The sequence below is a fragment of the Macrotis lagotis genome, chromosome 1, assembly GCF_037893015.1.
Source record: "Macrotis lagotis isolate mMagLag1 chromosome 1, bilby.v1.9.chrom.fasta, whole genome shotgun sequence".
NCBI lineage: Eukaryota > Metazoa > Chordata > Mammalia > Peramelemorphia > Peramelidae > Macrotis > Macrotis lagotis.
The window spans coordinates 290,242,707-290,269,958 of NC_133658.1; the positions used below are offsets into that span (position 1 = coordinate 290,242,707).

Below are 27,252 nucleotides of genomic sequence, written 5' to 3' on the forward strand. Positions count from 1 at the left end.
TTTAAAACTGATGTTTATAGGGTGGCTAGGTGGCGCAGTGGAGAAAGCACCAGCCCTGGAGTCAGGAGTACCTGGGTTCAAATCCGGCCTCAGACACTTAATAATTACCTAGCTGTAAGACATTGGGCAAGCCACTTAACCCCATTGCCTAGCAAAAAACCTAAAAAACAAAACAAAACACTGATGTTTATAAAACACAAACTTGAGGCTGATCCTTCTAGTGGACTTTCCTCTGGAAATGGTCCAAAAATCACCTACAACCTTCCTAGAATGTGATATTCAGAATAACAGGTAACATTTATAAAGTACCGTGCCATATTTTTAAATCAAGACTTCTCATAACTCTTTGGGGTAAGTGCTACTATAATGCCCATTTTACAGATGAGGAAACTGAGGCAAATAGGGGTTAAATGACTTGCCCAGGGTTATCCAACCAGTAACTGTCTTGAATTCCTGATTCCAGGTCCAGCACTCTAACCAACATGACACACTGCTGCTCCAACACTCTAACACAAGGGTGTCTTTGGTTCTTCTGGGTCCAAGTATACAACAAAAAACCTCATAAATAAAAGGCAACTACACCACCATTGAGCATAATAATAAAACACATGCAGATCTGCTAGCCTGGTCGTCAAGGTTGGATACCTTAGCAAAGGAGTCTGAACAGGGCAGAGAATAGGAGTGCTATGATTTCCTTACTCATGGATATTATCTGTGCATACCCTAACGAAGTTCAAGATGACATTCACTTATCTTGGCTGTCCTATCACATGATTCACTATTACTAATTCACTAAAATTTTCTGCCCTAGAGATTTTACAAATGATTTATTGTCTGACTGTGTCTACCCTCCCCCCATCATGTACTTGTAAGTGGAAGACTATATTTATTATATTTCACCTTATTAGAATGGGTTTAACATTCTGACCTGTCAAGACTTAAAACTTAACTGTCATCTAGTACATTAGTTCTTCCTTTCAGCTCTGTCATTTGAAAATCTGCTAAGCATGTCATCTATGTCTTTACTCACACATCATCGATAAAAATGTTTAACAGTACAAGTTTAAATAGCAATGGCCGTGAAAACACTCTCCTGGAGCTTTCCTCTTAGGTTAACATTGACTCCTGATTCAATAATGAAGACTCTGGACCCAGCCCCACAACCTAATACCAATCTACCCAACTACCTCCCTAACTGTTCTATCATCTCAGCTCTTATTTCTTTTTCTTTTCTATAAGAATAGCATGAAAATCTCTGTAAGCCAGTTGTTCAAAAACAAAAGGTAAACTATATCGTAGACACCCAGTTTCAATACCATATCAGAAAGTTATTATGATTCATTTGGTAAGGGGACAGAGGTGGTACAGTGGATAGACCACTGGCCCTGGAGACAGGAGGACCTGAGTTAAACTCCAACCTTAGACACTTAATAATTACCTACCTACCTGGGCTAGTCACTTAACCCCACTGTCTTGCAAAAACTAAAAAAGATTCACCTGGCACACCTTTGTCTTGTTCTCTAGATACTGACTCAAACATTCTTTGTAGTCTTTTTTTTAGATGGTTCTGCAGCTCCAAAAATCCAGCCTTATTAGCTTTGCACTCCTCTGTAAGTCACTTCACTAATCTACCTTAGTGTTCTCATCTGCAAAATGGGGACAATGACAGCACCTCTCTGAGAGCTGCTGTGAGAACTAAACAAGATGATCATTGTAAAATTCCTAGCCCAGTGACTGGAACATATTTATTATAGAAATGTTTATTATTGTAGTTATTTCATATTCATAGCAGCCCTGTTTGCGATGGCAAAGAATTGGAAATCAAGTAAATGTCCTTCAATTGGGGAATGATTTAGCAAACTGTGGTATATATATGTCATGGAACATTGTTATTCTATTAGAAATCAGGAGGGATGGGAATTCAGGGAAGCCTGGAGGGATTTGCATGAACTGATGCTGAGTGAGATGAGCAGAACCAGAAAAACACCGTACACCCTAACAGCAACATGGGAGTGATGATCAACCTTGATGGACTCTCTCATTTCATCAAAGCAACAATCAGGGACAATTTTGGGCTGTCTGCAATGGAGAATAGCATCTGTATCCAAAAAAAGAACTGCGGAGTTTGAACAAAGACCAAGGACTCTTACCTTTAACTTAGGGAAAAAACCTGATATCTTATTGTCTGATCTTGCTATCTCTTATACTTTATGTTTCTTCCTTAAGGATTTGATTTCTCTCTCATCACATTCAATTTGGATCAATGTATACTATGGAAATAATGTAAAGACTGGCAAATTGCCTTCTGTGGGTGGTGGGGAGAGTGAAGTAAGATTAGAGGAAAAACTGCAAAACTCAAAATAAATAAAACCTTTAAGTATTGTAGTTATTTCACCCAATTCCCTCAAAAGTCCTAGGAAGAAGGTGCTAGGATTATCTCCATTTTATGGTTGAGGAAACTGAGGCAGACTGAGATTGAAGTGATTGGCCCAAGGTGACCAAGCTAGTTAACTGATTAAGGTCAGACCTCAGATCTTCCTGCTTCCTGTCCACCTCCCTGTTTCTGAGTTAAAAGTGAGTGTTATAGATGCTGTCTGCTCAAGGAATTAGCCAAGAAAGATATGTGAGCTTGAAGATGCCGGCTACCAGATATGGACAGTGGGTAACAGTCAGACATGACAGACTTGAATCCAGATGTCAGAGAACATCAAGGGTTTTGATCATATGCCTCCAAAACACCATTATGAATGATATACATGTCATTACTCTTAAACTACTGAATTTTATACATGATAAACCTTAGTGTAGAAGATGGGGCCTCCCTGCTGGACCCAGGACAAGTCACTGAACCTCTCACAAACTCCCAAGACTCTAAATTGAAAAGAAGATGCCAAATTAATTACTACAAGGAATTTCCTTATCAAGGAGTTCATTTTGCTAATGAATTCCCATGTCCAATCTATATTGATTATCCCTATAAAACATATACCAAAAAAGAGCGAAAGAAAACAAAATTAAGAGCAAACATCATTTAATTAATGGTTCAGAAAACCTTTCTGTTCTCAAAAATGTAATACTGCTTGATGAGAATCATGTGACTTGAATATGCTTCAATATTTTAGAATAATTCTTGTGCATGTTCTGGGGATAGGGAGGTCTTGTAAACTCAAGAATGAAAGTTTGGATGGACCACAGTGTTCAAGAAGAGGAATACTGTAAAATAAGATTGGGAAAGGAGATTGGGAGCAGGTTGTGATGGGCTTTAAATGACTAGGAAGTTTTTTTTCATATTTGATCCTACAAATATTAGGAGTCATTAGAGATGGAGGAGAGGAGAGAGAGAAGGGAAAAAGATACACCTTTTTAGTAAAATCACTTTGGCAGTAGGTTTCAGGGAGGATTACAGTGGGGTGAAATGTGAAGCACTGAGTCCCATAAAATTGCAAGAGTGATTGAAGTGGTAAGAAATGTTGAGGATATGAAGTAGGTTGATGGCTTGTCAGAATGGAGAGAAGAGGTTGTGTACACCATAGCATATAGAAAAAAAAAATGACAAGATTTAGGATTGACTTGGAATAGGTAGTGTACATGATCAAGGAGTCAAGAATAATGGTGATAGCGTGAACTTAAGCACTGCTAATAATTTCAACACTAACAGTGAAGTTCTGAAGAATTGATTTGAGATATGAATTGAATTGAGATATGAGATCATAACCCATCCATACCTATACCCCTGCTTATTTTGTATAACTTACTCTCGTCCAAATAAAATTAAAAAAGGGGAAAGGGAGGTCTTACTTTTTAGTCACCACATCAGGTTAAGCAATGGACATAACCTCTCCAGAAGCAATGATGTAGTTTGTCCTTTGTTTTGAAGAGGACTAATGACATCATGATTGGATGTCATGACTTGCATGAGAATTGGATTTAAGCAAGACAGAATTGCATAAAGTCTTTAGCCATTCTCTCTTTTAGTCACCAAACCTAATGGAAAGACAAAAGTCAGGATAACTGGTGATAGCCCGGGATGCAGTGGACCTTGGAGTCTTCAATGTCTGACTAAGCACTCCATAGTACCTGCTTCAGCAACCACTGGAAAAAATTGTTTTCACATACCCATCCACCCAGCAAAGTCTTCATATGCTTGGGGGCAGTTATCCCCCAATTCAGTGGTGGATTTGAGGTTCACTGGTTATCTTCAAACTAGGTTTGCCCAGCTGCCAAGACAATTTACCAGGGTATGGTCACTTTAAATATTGCAGCTTCTTGGGAGCCAGAGGTGAGAGCTGGGTGAAAGGTGGATGGATACCAAAGGTGGATGAACACCCTGAAAAAGACTTGACAACCCTTGCACCAAAAGTGCTAGTCCTCCCTGAATATACCAGATTGTATAGACTTTACCAGACTGTCAGAAAAATCTATGACACAGAAAAAACTAAGAACTTCTGATCTTAGAGGAAAGCTATTAGAATACTGAATAGACTTCCTGCACAAAGGATTTACACAGAGAACACAGACAAGATCCAACCAGAATAAGAAAGTATTGTCTCTCCAAATATCCTAGAAAATTCTTAAAGCAAAAGTCCATGTCTCACACTACTGTTATCTCTTAGAGTTCCTTGCACATTTCATATAATCAATATTTGTTAATTGAAAGTAACAGCTCACATTTCTATATAACTAATATTTACATAGCATTTTGCACATCTTATTTGATGCCCACAACAATCTTGTGAGGTTGGTAACATATGAGGAAACCATATTATCATTATACTCTCTTCCAATGACACTCAAACAATATAACAGTTTTACATGTGTAATCACATTTTACATTTTTCTATGTTAGTCATGGTGCAAAAGAAGAATCAGGACAAAAGGGGAAAAATCATGAGAAAGGAAAAAAATAAAATCCAACGCTCTGATACCAAATTACCTACTTCATCTATTTCTACATGGTCACATCTACTAATATAAGAAGACCTATACAATATCTAATGCAATAAGAATTCTATATTTTACCTTAAAGTCAACAACATTTTAGCCTATTTTTGTCTATCATTTAATCTGAGGTTTAAGTAATTTTCAATCTATGAAGAACAAGTTGAAGATTCTGGCATTTCAATCATATCATGTCATTATATAACATTAGATAACATGGTCATGATGCTTTTACTAAGTGTTAAACAGCTTGATCAAAAGCTTAAGATGGGAGTGATTCTTGTACCCAAGTATTTTCATAAACAGAAAAATATCCAAGGTAAGAAAGTTAGAAATTACTGCCCAACAGCAGACAAGATTCTGGTGTTTTTCTTTCTTTCTTTTTTGTTTTAGGTTTTTGCAAGGCAAATGGGGTTAAGTGGCTTGCCCAAGGCTACACAGCTAGGCAATCATCATCATCATCATCATCATCATTATTTTTAGGTTTTTGCAAGGCAATGGGGTTAAGTGGCTTGCCCAAGGCCACACAGCTAGGTAATTATTAAGTGTCTGAGGCCGCATTTGAACTCAGGTTCTGCTGACTCCAGGGTTGGTGCTCTATCCACTGTGCTACCTAGCCACCCAAGATTCTCGTTTTTCTAACAAGAACTGATGATTCTTTTTGTTTGTTTTCTATTTATTTTGAATGTTACAATCCCCCCATCTCACTTCCCTCACCCAACCCCCCCACAGAAGGCAGTCTGTTAGTTTTTACATTGTTTCCATGCTACACATTGATCTAAGTTGAATATAATGAGAATTCATACCATTAAGGAGAAAAAAAAAAAGAAAATTAAGTATAAGAGATAGCAAAATTACATAAGATAATTTTTTTTTTAAATTAAAGATAATAGTCTTTGGTCTTAATTCAAACCCCACAATTCTTTCTCTGGATACAGATCATATTCTCCATCACTGATACCCCCAAATTATGCCTGACTAAAGAACTGATGATTCTAAATATTATTCTACCCTTTAAAACAACTAACCAATTTTATATCTAGAACAAATTTCTATTTCAAGTTTATTCACTGAGCTGTAAACTAGGATGTTCTGAAAGGTGACTGTATCTGAATTTTACCTCAATAATCTGAGTATTTACAGTTAATGCTGAATTATTTCTTTCTTTTTTTTTTAAGGTTTTTGCAGGGCAAATGGGGTTAAGTGGCTTGCCCAAGGCCACACACCTAGGCAATTATTAAGTGTCTGAGACTGGATTTGAACCCAGGTACTCCTGACTCCAAGGCCGGTGCTTTATCCACTACACCACCTAGCCGCCCCCTGAATTATTTCTTTTTAAAAATTAAAAATGGTTTGCTTTACACACTGCTAGAGGACTGAAGAACTACATATAGCTAGATCCTAATTAGTAATTAATTTTCTTTAGTCGTCATATAATTTAAATCACAATGCATATCTCCACTGGGCTATAATCAATTACAAGAATTTTACCATAATTATAACTTTAAATTGTGTGATTTCTAATATAGTCAATTCTTTTATAACATGTTTCAAAAATTGTGTTTGGTTCCAACACAACTGATAAATTTGTAAACATTTCAAATATGCTTTTATGTGACTTCTGAAACACCAAGAATGTAGAAAACTACCAATTCACAAAAATTTACAAGTTGTTATCCCTCAGAAGTGCACTTTTCACAAGCAAACTTCAGGTCTTTCTCAAGGTAAAGTGCCATTTTATTATCTATCTTCTGAAGAAGTAGGGTTAGGCTGATGTGTACCACACCTATTCCTACTTTTCGACACCTTCCCCCCTTATAGCCATGGACTCTCAACTAAGACCCAAGTTGTCTGCCTGGAACCTGAAGAAAGCAGAAGTGAAGAACCTCAGGCCAAATGGCAGGCCAATCAGTTGTCCTAGCTTTTTTTTAAATGGCACTTAATGTTACTTTAAAAAAAGTTTATTTTTTCCAACTATATGCAACGATAGTTTTCAACAATAATTTTTTCAAGGTTTTGAGTTTTACATTTTTCTCCCTCCCCCTGACAGTATAATATAGGTTACATATGTATAACCACATTAAACAAAAGTTCATATTAATCATGTTGTGAAAGAATAATCAAATCAAAATGCAGCCCTAGACTGATTCAGATATAGCTACTAATGATTTTAGTATTTGTGTTTCTTAACTTCATTTAACAAAAAGCTAACATAATTTCTTATCCTTTTTAAAATAAGTCATTGATGAAGTTTTTGATCCCCCAATCCCATTTTCCCCACAAACTCTGTTGCTTTTATTGTATGATTTTGCATAGAGTGGGTTTTTTTTGGGAAAGCCTATGTTGCATTACAGCAGAGTACCTGTACACCCAATCACTTCAGGGGATTCATTATTAGCACTAATTGGGGTGGTCATGCATAGCTACATACTAGTTTCACAGAAAATGACATCAGTCTCAAAGATTATTTCTTAGACAAATTAGAAGTCTCAGTGGCTAGTTTTTTTTCTGAACTATTCTGAAGTTCAATTACTATTTACAAAACGCGCTTTAAATAATATTTGCCTTTATCAATATTCAATTCTTTATTATAATGAAAAATTCCAATCCTGCAGAACTAAATGCCTATTATCATTCTCATTTCTTGCATTCCAAGAATTTAATGAATGAAATAGCAACAGTTTTTGGCCCTAAGAGAGCTGATCTTGTAAACATGAACAATGTTTCTTTTTTAAAAACTGTGCCTTGTTTACTCAAGAAAATGGAACACCTAGCCCCAAGACCTTATCTCTTGCTCATCTCAGGAAAATAAATGACGAAATAATGTTGTCAGACCCAATATTCAGGTTTATTTAACAAAATTTAACTAAAAATTTACATATCTAGAACAAATGTAGGTTAAAAAAAAGGCAATTTCATTTCTCATTATTAGGGCATAAGATAAACCCCATATCAAATTAGAAGGATTTCTTTCATAATTTTATTTGCCACCATTTGGGACTATTACATTACTATGAAATAGTTGATACGTTAAATGACTTCACTCAAATAGACATAAAATAAATTTGCATAATTTTATAATTCATCCAAAAGAAGAAATTTAGTATGCAACAAGAAAAAATAATTTTAGAAGACTATGTGGAAAAATAACAAGTTAGAAGGGAATCTCTTGTTCAAATACAGAACAAATTTTTTTGTACAACACATTCCATAGATGAGAAATGCTTCATTACAGTGAAGATTCAAACATTTCTATCTTAAACAGACTTAATCTCTGGATGTAAAAGGGGAAAGCGTTCATTTTCTTTTTAAAAAAGACTTAGCCAAAAGTGTGGCAGATATATATGAAATTATAAGTACAAAGGAAGGAAAACTACAATGGAATGAGCAATACTCTTTGGCTGTCATTTGAATTTATTTGTTCCTCAGTTTCTTCACCTGGAATACTGGAATAATCTATTTCAAAACGGGCAGACTAAGAGGAGAAAAAATTTGGGTCTCACAAAATGCTATTAAGAAGTTTCATTCCAATATATTGTAGGTATTCCATCCAGTAAGATTAACCTTTTAAAACATGTTTTATTATTTCAGCTGTAAACAGGGGATCATAAAAAAATCTAACACAATGAAAATCTAAGTTTGGTCAAACAAGAAACTGCTTATCTATCATTAACATATTGAAAACTGTTCTTTAAGTTCTTGTACAACAATATTCCATCAAAGTTATTATGAGTAACAGGTCAGGTTGTGAACTGATTCCAGTATAGCTTAACATCCAATAGAGTATATTAAACTATATTTGTTAGAATGCTCCTTGAGGACAGAGGTTATTTTTGCCTTTTTTTGTATTATCAGTACTTAGAAAAATGTTTGTTGACTGACCATAAATGCAAGTATCTGATGGATAGTTCTAGCACCCAATTATTTGATAAGCACTAAGTTTTAGAAACTTACAGTAATATGCTTCACAATCTCCACTCTTTCCACATATAATCTATAATGAACATTAAATCCAGATTCCTATGATTTCTGGTAGTAATGACCTAGTCCTGAACTATGATCGCAAATTTCTCAAGAAAAAGTCAGGCATGTTTGATAATTCTTTATTGACATACTGCTCATTTGGATATCATTTGTGGAGGGTCTTTGGATTCATCTCTTGGATATTATTCATTTCTTAGGTTCAACCTAGAGGGAGGCCACTTCAGTTGCATTTGATCCAATATTTGTGCCCATTTTATCTGTTACTATTGCCCAATGAAAGTAACATGTGCTTAGTCTACGTTTTTCAGTAGGTTTTTGACCTATTTATTTACTATCTATCCTCTCCCTCCTTTTTCGGCATGGAAATGTAAATCACTTTATATATTCTCATTTCCTACTTTGAAGGAAAGGTTCTTCACAACCTGGTCTCTTTCTAACTTTCCAGTCTTTTTATATTTTACACCCTATCATGTGTGCTACAATTCAATGAAATTAAGTCTTCTTCCTTTCACATGATATTCTTTATCTCCTGACTCTGCTTTTCACAGGCTGTCTCCCATTGCTTAGAATGCTTTCCCTAGTCCCCTGTGTCCTGGCTTCCTTCAAGAAAAGAGGCTTTTTCCAGTTTATTTTTCCCTTCCTTTTGCCTTCCCCTCTATTGCCTTTTGATATAACCTCCAATTTACCCTGTTTGTATATAGAGATATACCTAGTCTATCCTGTGCGTACACAGTAGGTTTGCATACTTGTTTTCTCCATTAGACTGAGAACACTTTAAGGACAGTGCCTGGTCCACAGTAAACACCTAAAAATGCTTCTTGATTTATTCTGGAAATCCAGAATTTCTCAAATGTTTTTTCAGACTCTTTTTCTGCATGTTTCTTTTTTGTTGCTTTTACCTGAGTAAAATAGCATTTACATTTTTACTATGTGTCCCAGCTGGATACTGATATAATCATCCAATGCTCTTTCCTAGATTTTTTTTTTTTTAGGTTTTTGCAAGGCAGACGGGGTTAAGTGGCTTGGCCCAAGGCCACACAGCTAGTTAATTATTAAGTGTCTGAGACTGGATTTGAACCCAGGTACTCCTCACTCCAGGGCCAATGCTTTATCCACTAAGCCACCTAGCTGCCCCCTAGATCTTTTAACAGTTGTCTCAAAGTATTTTTGCTATAGTGATGTCTGACACTTGCTCTTAGGGGTTCTTCTGACTCTTAGCCCTGGAATCAGGACAGAGCAGGAGTTGAATCTAGCCTCAGATATCTGACTCTTACTAGCCATGTGACCCTGGGCAAGTCACTTAACCCTTCTTAACCCTTGCTTGCCCCTCACATCCAGGACCATCTCCTGTTGTTCTGATGACTCTGGAGGAGAAAATGAGACTGATGACTTAGTATAGCTCCTCCTTAGTACACCCCCTCAATCAAATCCAATTCATGTGCTTGTCATGATGTCACCTCACTGATGTCAAGATCATTCTTTGATAAAGAAAAACAAACATTATTAGGGGGTATTCTTCACAAACTCCACTTTTTCTCTATGATTCTTGCCATGGCAACAAATGCTACATATACTGCTGTGAGTAGGTCTTGAAATGTTTTAAAATTTTGTCAGATATTGTGAAAGAATGTCTTGATTCATGATAGTTACTATAGATATCAGTTTTTAAGAATAGTTATAGCAGGTACCAGTTTTTAAAAATTATTTGCATAACTGATCTGCTTAAATTCATGCCATCAAATACAAGAAAGACTTTTTGAAATTACAATCTCCCTCATATGTTCTGTTTTAACCTATAATTTCTGGAGTGTAACAATGACCTGAGATTCTTCAAATTCTCCCTCTTCAGATTTTAGTAGCTTTTCAATTTCAACTCTTAAACCAAGTTTAGAAGTATGGCTATTATTTTGTGATGGCCCTTTTATAAGTTGGCAAATGTTGTCATGTGATTTGGAGCCAAAGAAATCATTGACAAAAGGTAGCATAAAATCCTTTTCCAAAGAGGTTAAGATGTTTGCAATTTTGTTAGACAATGATACTGACAAATAATCAAAGCATTCAATTTTTAGCCCATTTCATGTACATTTATGGCGAGTCCACTTTAAGAGGCAGGGTCACCTGCATTGAAAAGACCATCAAAGTAAGGTAATGTCAGCTATTTCTGATTTGTTACATTCTATCTTTTTTGTGGTTCCTGAACTTTGAGGAGGGTCAGTCAGCAAATACATATGTCTGTTTCTCTGACTTTTTAAGGAGTAGCCATATCAATAATTCAATCAGTGTGGTACCAGAGACCAACATGTCAGTTTTTCAGGGTTCTTGTCAGGCCTTCACAAAACATAAGTTTTCACTGCATAGTTCCTGCTTAGCATTCCTACATTTTGCTGCTACCTCCTGTTCCTTTTGACCTATGTAATGGACTAGGGATTATCCTTATTTATAGCTTCTGAAAATCGCCACATCTCTTACAAGCCAATGTTCAAGTTCTCAGAGGATTCATCAGATTATGTCAACCAAAATCTTGCCTCTGTCAAACTACTTCAAAACTGACACTTAGAACTAATAAAGAAACTTCATTTCAAAGATAAGCCAGAGTTGAAAAGAAATTTACCTTATGAAGGCAAACGAGACATGAACTAAGAATAGCTAAAGAACATCATATTCAATTCTTAGGATTTCATCTCAAATACTTCCTCAACTATTCCTAATAAAAATGAGAAAATTAAAAGAGCATTTGAAGAAAGGAATTTCAAATAGATTCACAAGCATCTGAAAGGATCACTATCTTCTAAAAAGCAATTTACTTACCTCCATCATCCAAAGGTCGTTTTTGTACTCCATAACCATAAACTGAGGGGTCCACTAGGGGTGTGGAATTATTCAAGTGAGGAATTGCATCTCCAATTTTAGCAGCAATCTGTAGCGAGAAGAAAATTAACAATAAGTCAGAAATCTAAAAGCATGTCTACATTTGAGGTAGACAAATGAAGCCCTTCTTAAAAGGCTGTTATCCATTTCTCCCTTTTACTTAGGGTTAAAGATAGGGAATGCCACAATGGCACAAATATTTTTAAAAAATCATTAGCTAGCTTTTCTTTTGCCGTTATTGAACATGTAGCTCCAAGGGAAAAAAAAATCTCTCTCAAAATGTGTCTTACACTATACTTTGGAACAAACCCATAGCTTTTAAATTAGTATTTTATAAGTATGATATCTCAAGGAAACCTGGAGTATAACATAAAACATTAGGGAATACTAGTTCTTATTACAAAAATATTCAATAAAGGGTTTCTTTCAAACACTGCAAGACTCCCCAGGCATATCTAAAATGACTTGATTCACAAAAAAAGATCAACTCTCTAGGAAACACATCCGTTGAAGCTAACTTTTACTTACATCATTCCAAAAGGCCCCAAAATTAATAGGCTCGGCTGAGAGGCTTCCTCACAGAGTTCATATGTTCCCTGTCCCAGATATGAAGTGACAGTTCTTCATCTCCCTAAGTGAAAAACTCTCAGAATTCTGAGAGACAAGAGAAGTTCCCACATGGTCAACTTTCCCTTTTTTGAACTCTTTAGAAAATTTTGTTGGTATCTTATCCTTTAAAAATTTTTCTATTACAGGTGTTTGATTTCCCCTACCAGAGACAGTAAACTCTTGGAATGGAGTTGAATGGAATTCATCTTTTTATCTATCCTAGCATAATGCTTTGTTAAAATGAATAAGAAAAAAACTTACAAAGAGATTTCAAGTCAATTCAATTTTTACCATTCCTATGTATTTCTAGCAGTACAGTATACTATTTGGGACATAGTAGGCACTGAATAAATGCTTGCTGATTGAACAAGCATTTATTCAGTACCTATGTGTTAGGTACTGTGAATTATGTTCCCAAGGATACAAATACAAAAATAAAAAAGTCCTTGCCCTCAAGGAGTCATATTTGTTGAAGATTGTTGGTTGATATTCTACTAGAGATGAATAAAAATATTAAGCTGTTACACTGCACTAAAGGGATGGGATCACAGGTTCTTAAATCTAAAACTGGAAGTGACTGAATGTCTAGGAGGGTTAAAGTGACTTGCTCAAGTTAAAATATTAAGTATTCTAGAACAGGCTGAATGTTTGTTAGGAATGTTGTAGAAAATATTATTGTGCTGAATGGGAAGCTAGACTATAGTCCTATCTTAGAATATATGTCTGATTTAGAAAACATCTCTTTAAAAAAAAAGAGAAAAAAGAAATTTAAAAAGGGGGAGATTGCGAGCTTACAAAATTATACTCAAGTTGGATATATAATTTTAGAAATACAAGGTTTCTCATTATCCCAGCTATTTAGTCCTTAGCAACAGGTACCAATGTATACTTATTTAGGTGTTGGTAACTAAGAAATGTGAATAATATCTTTCCTCTAAAAATTGCTTTATTCAGAATATTAATGCATTGTTGGTGAATTGGCCCACTAAGTCTAGAAAGCAATCATGATTGTCTATAGCCTGTCTCAATATTCCATTGCTAAGTATACATCCTAACAAAATCAATGACACAAAAGACTTTACATATGCTAAAATATTCATAACAGAACTTTATGAATTAGCAAAGAAGATTTTTTTTTAAAGTACATGCTTAGTGACTGGGGAATAGTAAAACAATCTGTGGAATATAAATCAATCAATAAGAATTTATTTAGGACTTACTATGGTCAGGTACTGTGCTAAATAGTCTCTGCTCTCAAGGAGCTTACATTCTAATAAGAGAGATCAAATATATATGTAAATATAAATAAATATATACGGTACATGCATTGTACATACAAAATAGATGGAAGGTAATCTGGGGAAGGATGCTCTAGAAGCTAGGGAAAATAGGAAAAGACTTCTACAGAAAGGGGAATTTGAGTTTGAGTTGATTTTTGAAAAAAGTCAGAAATTCTAAAAGGTGGAAGGAGAGAGAGAGAGAGAGAGAGAGAGAGAGAGAGAGAGAGAGAGAGAGAGAGAGAGAGAATGAGCAAACATTTGAGGCATGAGGACATCCAGTGCAAAGACGTGGAGATGAGATGGAGTGCCATATGCAAACGACAACTAGGTCAGTATGGCTAGATAGTGTGAAGGAGACTGGAAAGGAAGAAAGAAGTCAGGTTGTGAAGAAATTTAAAATGTCAAATTACATTTGACCCTGGAAGCAATAAAGAACCACTGGACTTTACAGAGTAGGGAAATGACAAAGACTTGTGCTTTACAAAAATCACTCTGGCAGTTGTTTGGATGGATGCATTAGAGTGGGGAAAAATTTGTGGCAGGAAAGATTGACTGGAGAGTTGTGGAATGTCAATGTGTTGTAAGAAGGGAGGAATATGATGAATATAGAAGTATGAGATATCTTATGTGGAATGATAAAAAATGGGAAGCAAAATTTGGAAAATAATATACATGATCAGAATAATATTAACTGAAGGACAACATAGCAACTGAAATCAAATACTGTGAAAGTTATAAAGACTAAGCCTAGCCCCAAAGAAGAGAGCTGAGAAGGTACCATCTCTTTACAAAGGTGGGGGATTATGAGTATAGAATATTACATATATCAGACTTCAATTTGTAATAAGTTCTGCTAAACATTTTCTCCTTTTTTTATTCTTATAAAGGATAGTTTCAGACAGAATGAAAAATATAAGATGCAAAAACAAAATACATTAACAAAAATCTCCTTAAAAATTACTTTATAATTTATGGAAAAGGTTTGGAAGGTAATTATAGTATCACTATAAATCATGGGACAGCATATCTTGAACCCAAATGTCAGCAACAATTTTACACTTGCTCTAAAAACACATACGATACGTAACTCTAAAATATAAAAACAAGATATATAACATAATTCTTGTCTTATAGTATTCTATCTTTTAAGATTTTTTGGATAATTACATAGATATTACTAATAATGCAAAAGATGATTACTTAAATAAGCCTTTTAGGCTTGAGACAGGAAATCGAGAATTCAAGAGTCATGAACATTTTAGTATGTTTTTGATGAGAATGCCTTTCATTAAGAATCACATTTCACATACAATGATCAGGTTTGTGGAGTGTGATGGCAGGCACGTGTCATTTAGAGACAAGGCAGACAGCATTCTCTATAGAGTTCAAATGATCCCAAACCAAGAGAGGAAAAGGGCTTTGGGATAGTAGATATAATGAAGTTCAAGAAAATCATCTATTCACAACCACTTACCAAAATATCCAACCCAAAACTAAGTCCCAAATACAAAACCTTTCTTCCTCCCTTAACACATGTTTTCTAATAACAAAGACACTAAATTTTCCCAAACCACTTATTTTAAGTCTTTTGATGCAAGATCAAGGTTTTCTGATTCACTCATATTTCAGTTTTTATTGTTACTACATAGTTAAATCATGAATTAAGGAACTTCCCACTACAAATTAAGTAGATTAAAATGCATATCATTTTGCCTCTTAAAAACTTTTTCAAACTTAGTTCATCTCATCAGAAGAGGTCTTTTGGTTTTCAACTGCACCAGTTCTAAACAATTCCCAACAGCAGGAAAACCACACTGGTTACTTCTCAGAAGTGATGTCATAAGCAGTGGCTAGCAATAAATATAAATCATCACAATTAAGGGAACTAAGGAAAGACTCATGTTTATTAAGGTATAGGCCAGATGATAAGTTAAGACACACTAAAGCCAGACTATATTAAATCCAAATAGTCCCAGCCCTTATCTGACTGAATGACCTTGAGAACATACTGCTGGGTTTTTTTTGCCTCAAGTCACTTTTTTTCTTTTGAGGGGGTTGAGGGCATGTGCCATATTTGTCCATACTACCAGAAACCCTAACAGCAAAGTTATCTTACTATGGTATAATATGGCCCAAATTCTATCTTCTATCAGAAGCTTTTCCTGATCCTCTAGTGCCTTCCTTAAGACCCTACCACTAATCTATTGTTTAATAGTTATTTGGATGTTGTTTCCTCCCTCAAGAGTGTAAGGGCTGTTTTTTGTCATTCTTTCTATCCTCAGTGCTTAGCACAGTGTCTGGTCCATAGTAAAAGCTTAATAAATGCTTGATTTGATGTATGACTTATATTTCAAGGATTTCTGAAAGTATATAAAAATTAAGTCTACTCACATAGAAACTCAATCTGTAATAAAAGACTAGAGTCAGTAGAGATCAGTTGCAACAGTAGATGTAACATGAAAAGCACTGAACAGGAGTCACTAGACTTTGGTTCTAGTTGGATTCTCTTTTGGTACCTCTATAATCTTGGGCAGGTTACTCAACCTGTTTTAAAATTCTCTTATCTTTAAAAGAATTGAACTACAAATATATGATCTCTGTATGGTCCTTTTCAGTTTGAACATATTACCATTTTACTTGATATATACCACAGTTGATTAAAACAAAAAGGAATATTTTCATAATAGCATTCTCTACCTGATGGACGTGCAAAGACAATCAAAAGCTGCCCCCCCGCCCCAAACTGCCAAAGAATCAAGTCTTGGACCTAGTTCCACATTACTGTATGTTCCAGCTCTCTATCCTAAGGCCCTGAGGAGTTCTAGAAGCTAAACAAATCTGAGTTTGTTATCACCACCAAAAGACCTGGAGATGGTATCACCATAGCATTCAATTTTTGTTCTTCTGGGAGTCCACTATGACTGCAATATCCACCTTTCTCCCAATTGTAGCCCTAAAATTTTCAGCAGGTGGTCAAGGTCAACTAACTGGGCTCCCCATACCTAGCATGGGTCACCTTAGCTGATCTCAGAACATTTTTGTTCTACTAGTTGCCTTGTGTCAGTCTTGCCAACCAGGGCAGTAATACCATTTAAGGCAGTCTCTCCACTCTCATCTTGTGACTTTCCTTCAGTTGTTCAAGTTTAATTCTATTACTCCCCTACTCAAAAAACTCCAGTACCTCCCTATTGCTCCCAGGACAAAAGATAAACTATTTAGTTTTTCAAGCCTTTCCCAACTTGGCCCCAATTTATCATTTCAGACTAATATACTACTTTCCTATTCTTTACACATGCCAGGCATGTCACCTTCCTATCTGTGTCTGTGTGTTGTCTGTTCTCCATGCCTCTAATATTCTCCCTCTTTACCCTCTGCTTCTCAAAATCCTTCATTTCAAGACATAATTCAAATAATGTTTTTCTCAGTCTTTTTTTGATTCCCAACCACAAGTCCCTAACTATCTTGCGATGTTTGTGTTTATTCTGTATGTTTTCCTTCTTTATGTATATACTTATATACAAACTATCTTGCCCAATACTAACTTCCTGACAGCAGGAATTGATTCATTTTTGTTTTTTTTTAATCCCTAATGCCAAGTAGACTGCCTGACACATACAAGATACTTTATTGAGTCTGTAAGATAGACAAATTGACTAAATGCTATAAAGACAACCACCTGAAAGTTAAACATGCCTAACTACAGAGAAAACTTTAGTTTTAAATCTAGAATACTGCCAAGAGTTTGACCTAGTCCTAAAGGACTTTAATAGATTTTTGTTTTCTAAATTTTTAATCATGTGCTTTATGGTTCTATTTCCCTCAAATATGTTAATGTGATCATCCCTTGAGATGGCTTTTAAACTGTTATATTTCTCAATCTGAGTAGACACTAAAACAACATTTAATCTATTTTTATTAAAGGTCCTAAAGAAAAGGCATTCATTTAGTCTTCCAAATGATTTCTTACTATTTGGCATCAAAACAAAGTATCTGCTCATGTTTTAAAAAAAAAAAAAAGGTCTTTTCTTCCCCTAAATAAATTCATAATGGAACTTCAAAATACAAAACGTTTCTAAATGGGATGATAGAAGAGCAAAGAAAAAGGATAAAAATGTTATAAGGAAGGACTGGGGGGGGGTTTGGGGGAGAAGCCCAACTTATATTATATTAAGAGGAAAGAATCAAAATGAGATAATTAGATGATTTCAAATTCAGACTAGCAAGTATCATACAGATTGTCTGAGTATCATCAAGAGAAGATCTAGAAGAACTCCTTAGTTTAGAAGGTAGGGAAACTGAGGCTTAGAAAGTGATTTGCAGCTAATTAGTGGCAAAGTTAGCATTAGAGCTCAGATTTCCTTATTTATTTATATTTCAGTTCCCCTACCACTACACCAAACCCTAAAAAAACCCAGCTGATATTTGCTTTTTGAAAAATAGGAAAAATTAGCTTTGAGTCTAAAAGATACAATAAACTAAAGCTTCAGAAAGAATTAAAAATATAGTAAATCAACATGAGTTGTCCATAGAAAGTAGGAGGAATGTGCTTTTTTTTATGGGAAGCTCTTGATTGTTGTTGGAATGGACACAGTTAACATTTATTCTTCCCCAAGAAACTGAGTTTGGTGCCTTTGCTAATGTGCAATGACCCAAGTATTTAAAACATACTTGTGCACATTCACTGTGTACCATAATAAAAGCTTAGGCAAATCTCAGAGATTTTATTAGAGCACCTATTTTCCTTTATAATCTATTGCGTGAAAAACAACAAATGCAGGAGCTAATTCCATAATGAAGTGCTGAGCTGAATCATTCTAATTTGTCCATACTTAACCTATAGCTCTTATGGGGAGATTCCCAAAATTAACAAGACTTAAGGGTACTGGGATTTCATCACTGTTTGACATTATAGTGATGCCAAACCTAAGAACCAATGAAAAGAAAAAGGTATCCATGATGCTCTTTTAAATAAAATTTAGTTTGTAAAAACAAGTTAGCTAAAGTACCATAACCTCAAATATATCTGCATAGTTATAATAGACACTCTAATCATGGGTTATATAACAGACTCAAAATATAAATGAACATTTTAGGAAAATTCAAAGGAAATATAAGTCTAGAGGGATCAAAATAGAGGCCTTAAGGGTAAGGCCTGCCCCAAATTATATTGAAATGTAATTAGAAAAAATTGCACAAAATAAATACAAATACAACACAATGTTAATTTGTGATTTTCTAAGTTAATATGCACCAGCAGCAAGGATGTTTTTATCTGAGCTAGACACCAATCCTAGTCCAATTAACCTAAGGATCCCCAAAGTTATGTCAATTAGGAAGAGCAGTATAGTCTAATGGAAAAAGCACCAGAAGAGGAGTCAATTGTATATTAGTTAAAGCTTGGATATTACTTAGATGAATGACCCCAGACATAATCACTTTTATTTCCTCAGAGGAAAAAGGACCGGGGTTAAACTAGATGCTCTCTAAAGTTCCCATTAACTCTAAAGTTCTAATCTATGATAACTTCACTCTAAAATTTATCTATACTACAACTCATGAAAAAAGTTATTGTCTTTAAAAAAAAAGGCTTTCTGCCTGTTGCTCACTGGATAATCCAATCAGAGACTGACTGATTCCAGTCAATCTCTCATTTGTATTCTAAAAGCTGACTTAAGAGGCATGCACAAACAAGATTTGTCATTTAGGTAAAAGTTTAGACCAGATCACTTCTAAGGTTCCTTAAAATTCTGATTCTATAGCCTGATCATAACATGATTCTCATTTCATTAATGTTTTTTAAATTTAAATTTTTTAAATTAGTTATCAGTGCTGTTTATATGTGAAGAGGACAGCATTGACCTATCAATACTGCCATGCTCTGAAATTTTTATTTACTAAAAAAAAAAAACCCAACAAATTTGTGGCAATCTATACAAAGTCTTATATGATACATAAATGTTTGTCTTTGTCTTATGACTAACAACAGATATTTTGGTATGGTAGCAGTTTACAGGGTTAGAAGTCCAATTTGTGATCACAGAGGTTCAAAGGAACTAATGGGTTGCATTCTGGGATGAACCCACTCCCATGATGACTTCATTAAGTATTCTAATTAACTTAGTTAACCAGCAATATCTGAGTGAAATGTATTATTTTTAATACTTGTATAATTGCATTGAAATCATAGAAATATCACTGCCAAAATAAAGATCATGACAAAAATGACCAAATCAGTTAAAAATTTTCTACTTCAGTAACTGTCTCTATAAACAATAATGAACTTGCCTCAAATGTGACTCATTTAAGCTGGGAGATTTAAGTAAATATGGATAGACAATTTCTGGGTTCAATATTGTTTTTAAAAAATCACGGTGTTATCAAAATATGCCTCAAGAAACAGTCTCAGAATGAGCCAACGGATACCTATTCATTCATTTTATTAGACAGAGTGAAATGATTTCTAATAAACTTAAAAATGTCACATAAGTGACTTAATGGTTTTAATGTATCTAAACTTTCTAAAGATCACAACTTAAAATTCCAGGACATGAACCTTGCTCTCTCCCCCTCCCTTTAATATTCCAGCAGATAAAACTTACTGTGACACAATCAAAAACATTTTTTTTTGTTTTTTGATTTTGCAAAGCAATGGGGTTAAGTGACTTGACCAAGGTCACAGCTAGATCCTTATTAAGTGTCTGAGGACAGATTTGAACTCAGGTCCTCCTGACTTCAGGGCCCAGTGCTCTATCCACTGTGCCACCTAGTTGCCCCAATACACTTGAATTCTTTTTTTAAGGGTTTTTTTTTGGCAAGGCAGTGGGGTTAAGTGACTTGCCCAAGGCCACACAGCTAGGTAATTATTAAGTGTTCAAGGGCAGATTTGAACTCAGGTACTCCTGACTCCAGGGCTGGTGCTCTATCCACTGCGCCACCTAGCCGCCCCTACACTTAAAATTTTAAAAAATTTTCTATTAATGGACACGTGATTAAGAAAAAAAAAAATGGCACTTTTTAAGGAAACCTGTTTTTTCCTGGGCTTTAAATGAGATTGGCAGGTGGGAAATCACATCTTTAGAACTGCATTAGACTCTGTGCTTCAGTCAGGTATACTACAGACCAGATGCACATAAAGACAGAAAATTCTTTAAGGCAAAATCTCTATAAGCCACATATTATTGTTGATTTCTAACATTCAATTCCTGCCCATTGCAAATCTATAAAATAAACTTAAAATGACCCACAAACCTGTGTTTTATTTTTTAAAGGTCAGCAAGTCCTTGGAGATAGTATCGACTTTCAGCTGCTAACATACAGAAGTAATACATTCACAGCAATTTTCTCCATTGGGCTTATTACTACTCCAGTCAATGGTGCATTTCAGAGCTGGGAACATTTCCAATGAAGTTTTCATTGCTAGTAGTAAACAACATTGCTTCAACAGTCCATAACTGGTCAGCATTTAAGAGGGTCTCCCTCTTGAGCAGGTTGTCCAAGAATAAAGCTCAACCACTGGCTCAAGAGAGGCAGAAAGTCTTCTCAATGGTTCAAAATGCATTTTAAGTTCAACTACAGGCCTTCTGCACCTGAGGTTCTGAGCACTTTAGGGCAATGGCTATAATCTTCCCGAACTCAGAAGGCCAACAAGGTGGCTGTCAAAACATCAGCACAGAGTGAAAGCCATTATATATTAGTAGCCAGTGAGAAACATGGTTCAGGACCCTGTACTGCAGATGAAAGCACTGCAACTTGATGGCAAAGCTGAAAGAGGCAGAAGGAAAAGGGAGTTGGATGGCATGTTCATCCATGACAGCCACTGATTTGCTCTGTAGACTAGGCAAAATGAATACTCACTACTTTACTGGTTGGAGACTAGGCAGTAAGCAACAGTGCACCAGATAAATTTTTAGTTGGAACCACAGGGTTGGAAAGTTCTGGGATCCGACATAATGTCTACAGGAACATCAATATTAAAATGAAAAGTCAGTATCTGGGAAACAGGAAGATTTCCCTCCCCTGGAATACTGGAAAGAGATGTAAAGACCACATCTTCAAGCGCCAGAGTGGAGACATTCTTCTAACACAATGAGTCCTGTTGCTTTCTGTTGGGAACCAAGCAATAATCAGTTTTAGCCCAACTTTTAAAGTAACAGTTAGTGCACCTACAATTAAATATGAAGAAGTGATGAATGTGTGAAGAATATACAGGAAAGACACTCAGAAAAAGAAATTCCATTATTAGTGCTAACTTGTACATCAATTTTATATACACTTACACAACAAATTCTGCTCTAAGAATCCTAAAAGAAGTCAAGCAGTATCTTAGGCTACTAGTTCATTCAATCTACTGGATTTTGAGCAGGAAGGTTCTAAGAGTTAATCATGCAATTCCCCCTTTTTGATGAGGTAACTGAGGCACCTAAAACTTAAATGATGTGCCTCCTCATCTCAAAAAATGAGTTTTCTTAACTGACAAGATGCACGATGTTGTCAGTAGAAAAACCATCTGGCAGCAAAGTCAGTATCACTGATATTTCTGATCTTGTCAAACTTTCCCTCTAAGAGGGGTGAAATGGTATAGGAAATTTCTATCTCCTGGAAAAGGGGGGTGCTATCTACATCCTTTTGCCCTCCCATCTAGAATACAACCCCTTCCCCTTTTCTTCTCTCAAGCGGAAAGAATCATTCCAGATTCAAGGTTATGAAATCATAGGATTTAGAGATGGAAGAAACCTGAAAAGGAAGTTGCAAAATGAAAGCATTGGACTAGATAATCACTATGTCTCTTTCCAAGCTCCAAATCCTATTCTAAAATAGTCCAATAGTCTAAAAATTGTATAACTATTTTTCCTTGCAGACATTATTGATTTCTCCCTATATTCTACCCCCCAGCCCCATCTTTCTTTCATCCCTAAAATCTTCTGGTTCCCGAATCTACACCCCAAACTACCGGCCCTGGCAGGGAACCTGAGTCCTGCAGGGCAAGAGGCAACCCCAAGGGGCTTTTCGGCTGCATCAAGCAGCCCCCCGAGTCCCACAAAGCAGGCCAGGGCTCAGGCCTCCTGGCACCAAAGGCCTCGGCGCTGAATTCTGCAGTTTCTGCGGGACGCTGAGCAGCCAGGGCCTGTCAGGGCGCCGGCTCCCGCCCGCCCCCCGCGGCCTATCCCCGGTCCCCCGCCCCCGGCCCCGCCTTGGCCTCCTCCGCTCCCCATCAGCCCGCGCCTACCCGTACCTGCCGGACCCGGGTCAGAGCGTCCACGAAGCCATCGGACTTCATCCCCACCGGAGCCGCGCTCTGTCCCTGCACCAGCTCCGCCATTACAGCCGCCGCCGCCACCGCTGCCTCCGCCTCCGCCGCCGCCACTCGGCTCCCCAATCCAGCCTCTCGCTCCGCTTGGGGACCCGTAGCCGGAAAGGGAAAATCGCTTCACTTCCGCCGGAAAGGAAGCAAGGGGGCCCTGGGCCGGACCGCGGCCCGGGCGGTGGGCGGGGCCGGGGGCACGTGACGTCGGTCGGCCCCGAAGGAGGCTGGGGGCGGGGAGGGCCGCTGCTGCTGAGGCAGGTGAGGGGCGGGTGGCTCTTCAGTATTGGAGGACTGATCCAGGAAATGCCCCTGGCGGGAGGGAGCGACCCCCGCGACATGTCGTGACTCAGGCTTCCGCCGCGGTCGTGTCGCGACATAGTGGCGTGGTGGTGGGGAGGTTGTGGATTGATGTGAGCTAGGAAAGAGTTCCATCCTTGAGCCATATCGCGACATGACGGACATTGATGTCGTGAAATAGTCACGGCAGGCACCACATGGCCCCCAATGGCTTGGCCTCTGTGGAGTTGAAATACTCTCATTTAGCGGGTGTAAATCGGAGAGGAGGCTACCTAGTCCAGCTCCCTAAGTTCAGAAGTAAGGAAACAGAAACAAAATTAGTTGTGACTTGCCCCAAACTACCTGGATCATCAGAAACGCGACTAAAGATCCATTTTTTCTGATTCCTAAACAAATGCTCTTTCCCTTATGCTGGCAGCTTTTGTGGCAATTAAATGACAGTGCGAGAGAAACTCAGAAAAATGCACTGAGACAAGATTCTCTCCATGGACCACCAGTTCGCAGTCCATTCCCTTTAACCTCTGGAATCAGCCCGGGGTGGTGAAAAGAGCATTGGATTATTAACAGAATCAGAATTTCAAGTTGGAAGGTACTTGACAACTGTTGAGTCCAGCCCATGCCTGTATAAAGAATACTAGACTTTCAAAAAGAGCATTCAGGCCTTTTTTTCAGAAGACCTTGGAGAGATATGGGGTCTAGTCCTAACTTAGCCACTAACTGTATAAACTTCAACAAAGGCCCTTCTACAGAGACTGTTTTCTTATTTTTAAAAGGAGAGGCTTGGACAAATGGTCTCTAATGGCCTATTAACATTATATGTTCTGTGATTCTCTTGTGGGTCCCACTGAGTCACTATGGCATGTAGAGCTTCTAAAGCCTGAATTCTTTCACCATGATTGGATTGCACTGAGATGGGCTTGCTGTTTATCACTCCTTGCTGTTGCCTGGTGACACAGCATAGGAATGTCACAGGCACTGGAGTATGACATCTCAAAGAAACATTACACCAAAGACAAGAAGAGGGCTGGTTTCCTTTTACACATTCTTCACAAGCAATGAACTCTTAATGAACACTAAACACTGTAGTAAGATCATTGTTTCTATGTTGAATCAAAATGTTGTTGGACAATGGTTTAAGATGTGAACCTTAAGAGTAGTTACTGAATTTGGGTTGTTCAAAATAGATTCAGCAGATAGGAGGAAGGGACTTAGAGCTAAAATAGGAGCATCGATATGACTCTAGAAGACAGAACAAAGACACAGGGACATTTTAGTTCATCATAAGAAAGAATTTCTTTACCGAATGGGCCAAAATTCAGGTGACTGGGAATTTCCCAGGTATAGGATGTTTTCAAATCTCGGTCAATAAATCTTTATTAAGTATACAAACAGATAGGATAAATTGTAAACAATTGATAGAGGGAAGGCACTAGGATTTAGAGGGCCTGGAAAAGTCTTCTGTGGAAGATAGGATTTTAACTGAGACTTGAAAGAAACTAGGGAAACCAAGAGGCAGAGATGGAGGGTGAGCATTCTGGACATGGAGGGATAGCCAATAAAAATACTCGAGTTGGGAGAATGGCTTGTCTTGTTGGAGGAACAAGGCCAGATTTCAGAGCATGTGGAGGGATATAAGGAATAAGACTAGAAAGATGGGACAGATTACTAGGGTTTTGAAAGCCAAACAAAATTTTATATTCAATTTTATAGGTGATAAGGAGTAAACTGAAGTTTACTGAGGGAGTACATGGTCAGAATATCACTTTGATAGCTGATTGGAAGACAGAATGGAGTGAGGAGATATTTGTGGCAGGTGGATCAACCAATTGGCTGAGGGTCTGCACCAGGATGATAGTGTCAAAAGAGAGATGGAAAAATATTAGGAAAGCAAGATCAACAGGTCTTAACAATTGATTGGATATGGGGAGTGAGTGAGGAGTCAAAGATGAAACCTTAATTGAAATACTGGGAGGATGATGGTATCCTTAATACTAATAGGCAAATTAGGAAGAAGACAGGGCTTGGAGAGACAGACAATGAGTTCAGTTTTGGATATGCTGAATTTATAGGACAAAGAGGTTCAATTGGCCATTGCAAATTTGAGATAGTAGTCAGCAGTGAGGTTAGGACTGAATAAATAGATGCTCCCTCCATCCATATTCTGGGCTCTGTCCTGGTCACTCTCCTTTTCTCTCTAAGTTCTTGCTGATCTAATCAGCTTTTATAGATTCAACTATTATCTCTATTCAGGTGACCAACAGATCTAATCTGGTTCTCATCTCTCTTTCCTGAGTTCGAATCCCACATCTCCTCTTGAAAAGGAGAAAAAAAGAGGGAAACATTAGCATGGAGGTAATTGAATACATGGGAGCTGATGAAATCACCAAATTATATACAGTGAGAAGATGAGAGTCCAGGACAGAATCCAATGATATACTCCACTGGGTATGATCTAGATGAAGTTCCAACAAAGAGAAAACCAGGATAAAATAATGTCCCAAAAACCTACAGAGAAAAAGATGAGTGACAGTATCAAAGGTTACAGAGAGTTCAAGAAGGAAGAAGACTGAGAAAAAGTCATTAGATAATGAAATTCATTCTTGTTCAGTTATTTCAGTTATGTCTGACCTTTGATGATCCCATTTGGTTTTTTGTTTGTTTTGACAAAGATTCTGGAATGGTTTGCCATTTTCTTCTCCAGTAGATTCATATTTGGCAATTAAGAGATCATTATTAACTTTGGAGAGAGCTGTTTTGGTTGAATGATGATGTCAAGAAACCAGAATGTATAGTTAAGAAGAGAGTGAGAGGGAAGAAAGTAGAGGCTCCTATTGTAAAGATGGTTTTCTCAAGTTTAGCCACAAAGTGGGGAGAGTCATACAGAACAATAGGGAACAGGTATAAATGAAATCAAGTGAGTTTTTTTTAAAGTTAGGGAGAGGGGTGTCTAGGTGGTGCAGAGCACCAGCCCTGGAGTCAGGAGTACCTGAGTTCAAATCTGGCCTCAGACACTTAATAATTACCTAGCTGTGTGGCCTTGGGCAAGCCACTTAACTCCATTTGCCTTGCAAAAACCTTAAAAATGAAAAAAATAAAAATAAAAAAAGATAGGGAGAAATTATGGACATGTTTGTAAGCAATAGGAAAGTAGCCAATAGAAATTGAAGACCAGTAATTAAAAGTGGTGATAGTGCAGATGACAGGTCAGTCTAATGGAGAAAATAGGATGGAATGAGATCACTTGTGCATGGCTTTGCAAAGAAAAGGGTAGAAGGAAGGAAGATAAATGGGCTACTATTGATATTCATATTATATATAGAATTCCTGTTTTCAGTAAGAATTGGACTAGAATGATCCTAAAGATTCTCTTTAGTCCTTAAATTCTATAATTTGGTGGCACTACAGTCTTCTAATACAAGGATTCTTAATCTTTTTTATATCATGAACTACTTTGGCAGCTTGGTCAATAGAATCCTCAGAATTTAAAAAAAAATTCTAATTGAAGAAAATGCTAAATTTCAGTTAGCAATTAGTAAAAATAGAGATATGCTTTTCCACCCAATCCAAGTTCATAATCCCCCATGAAATATATACAGACCCAAAGAGTCTGTAGACACTAGATTAAGAACTCTTGATCTAGTTCAATTCTCTAGGTGGTGCAGTGAATAGAACACTGACCTGAAGTCAGGAGGACCTGAGTTCAAATCCAACTGTATACATTTGACAGTATGTCACTTAACCCTGATTGTCTTGCATCCAGGGCCATCTCTAGTTGTCCTGATTCATATCTGGCTGCTGGACCCAGATGGCTCTGGATGAGAAAGTGAGGTTGGTGACTTGGCACAGTCTCCCCTCATTCAAATCCAATTCATGTCATGGTCTTCTTTGAGAATGAAGGATAAACATCATCAAAAGGAAAAATAACCTATCTCAGGTTCCAAAAGCTAGTTAATACTAGAGCTAAGATTGAAA

General features: G+C 36.9%; 1 protein-coding gene across 9 annotated transcripts in view; it reads right to left on the reverse strand.

Moving 5' to 3' along the window:
- The window catches only part of FUBP3 (far upstream element binding protein 3), a 63,038-nt gene extending 39,997 nt beyond the window's left edge, over positions 1–23,041 (reverse strand). For 2 of the 9 annotated variants that reach the window (XM_074210915.1, XM_074210912.1), the window contains exons 1-2: positions 22,906–23,041; positions 11,731–11,839 (exon numbers count right to left, since the gene is read on the reverse strand). In XM_074210915.1, the coding sequence (XP_074067016.1) occupies positions 11,731–11,839; positions 22,906–22,998 (202 nt within the window). In that variant the 5' untranslated portion in view covers positions 22,999–23,041. Of the gene's footprint in view, positions 1–11,730; positions 11,840–20,927; positions 21,441–21,533; positions 21,782–22,905 lie in introns of all 9 variants that reach the window. The other 7 variants (XM_074210916.1, XM_074210914.1, XM_074210918.1 and 4 more) reach the window with 5 other exon arrangements.
- Between the last annotated feature and the right edge of the window lie 4,211 nt (positions 23,042–27,252).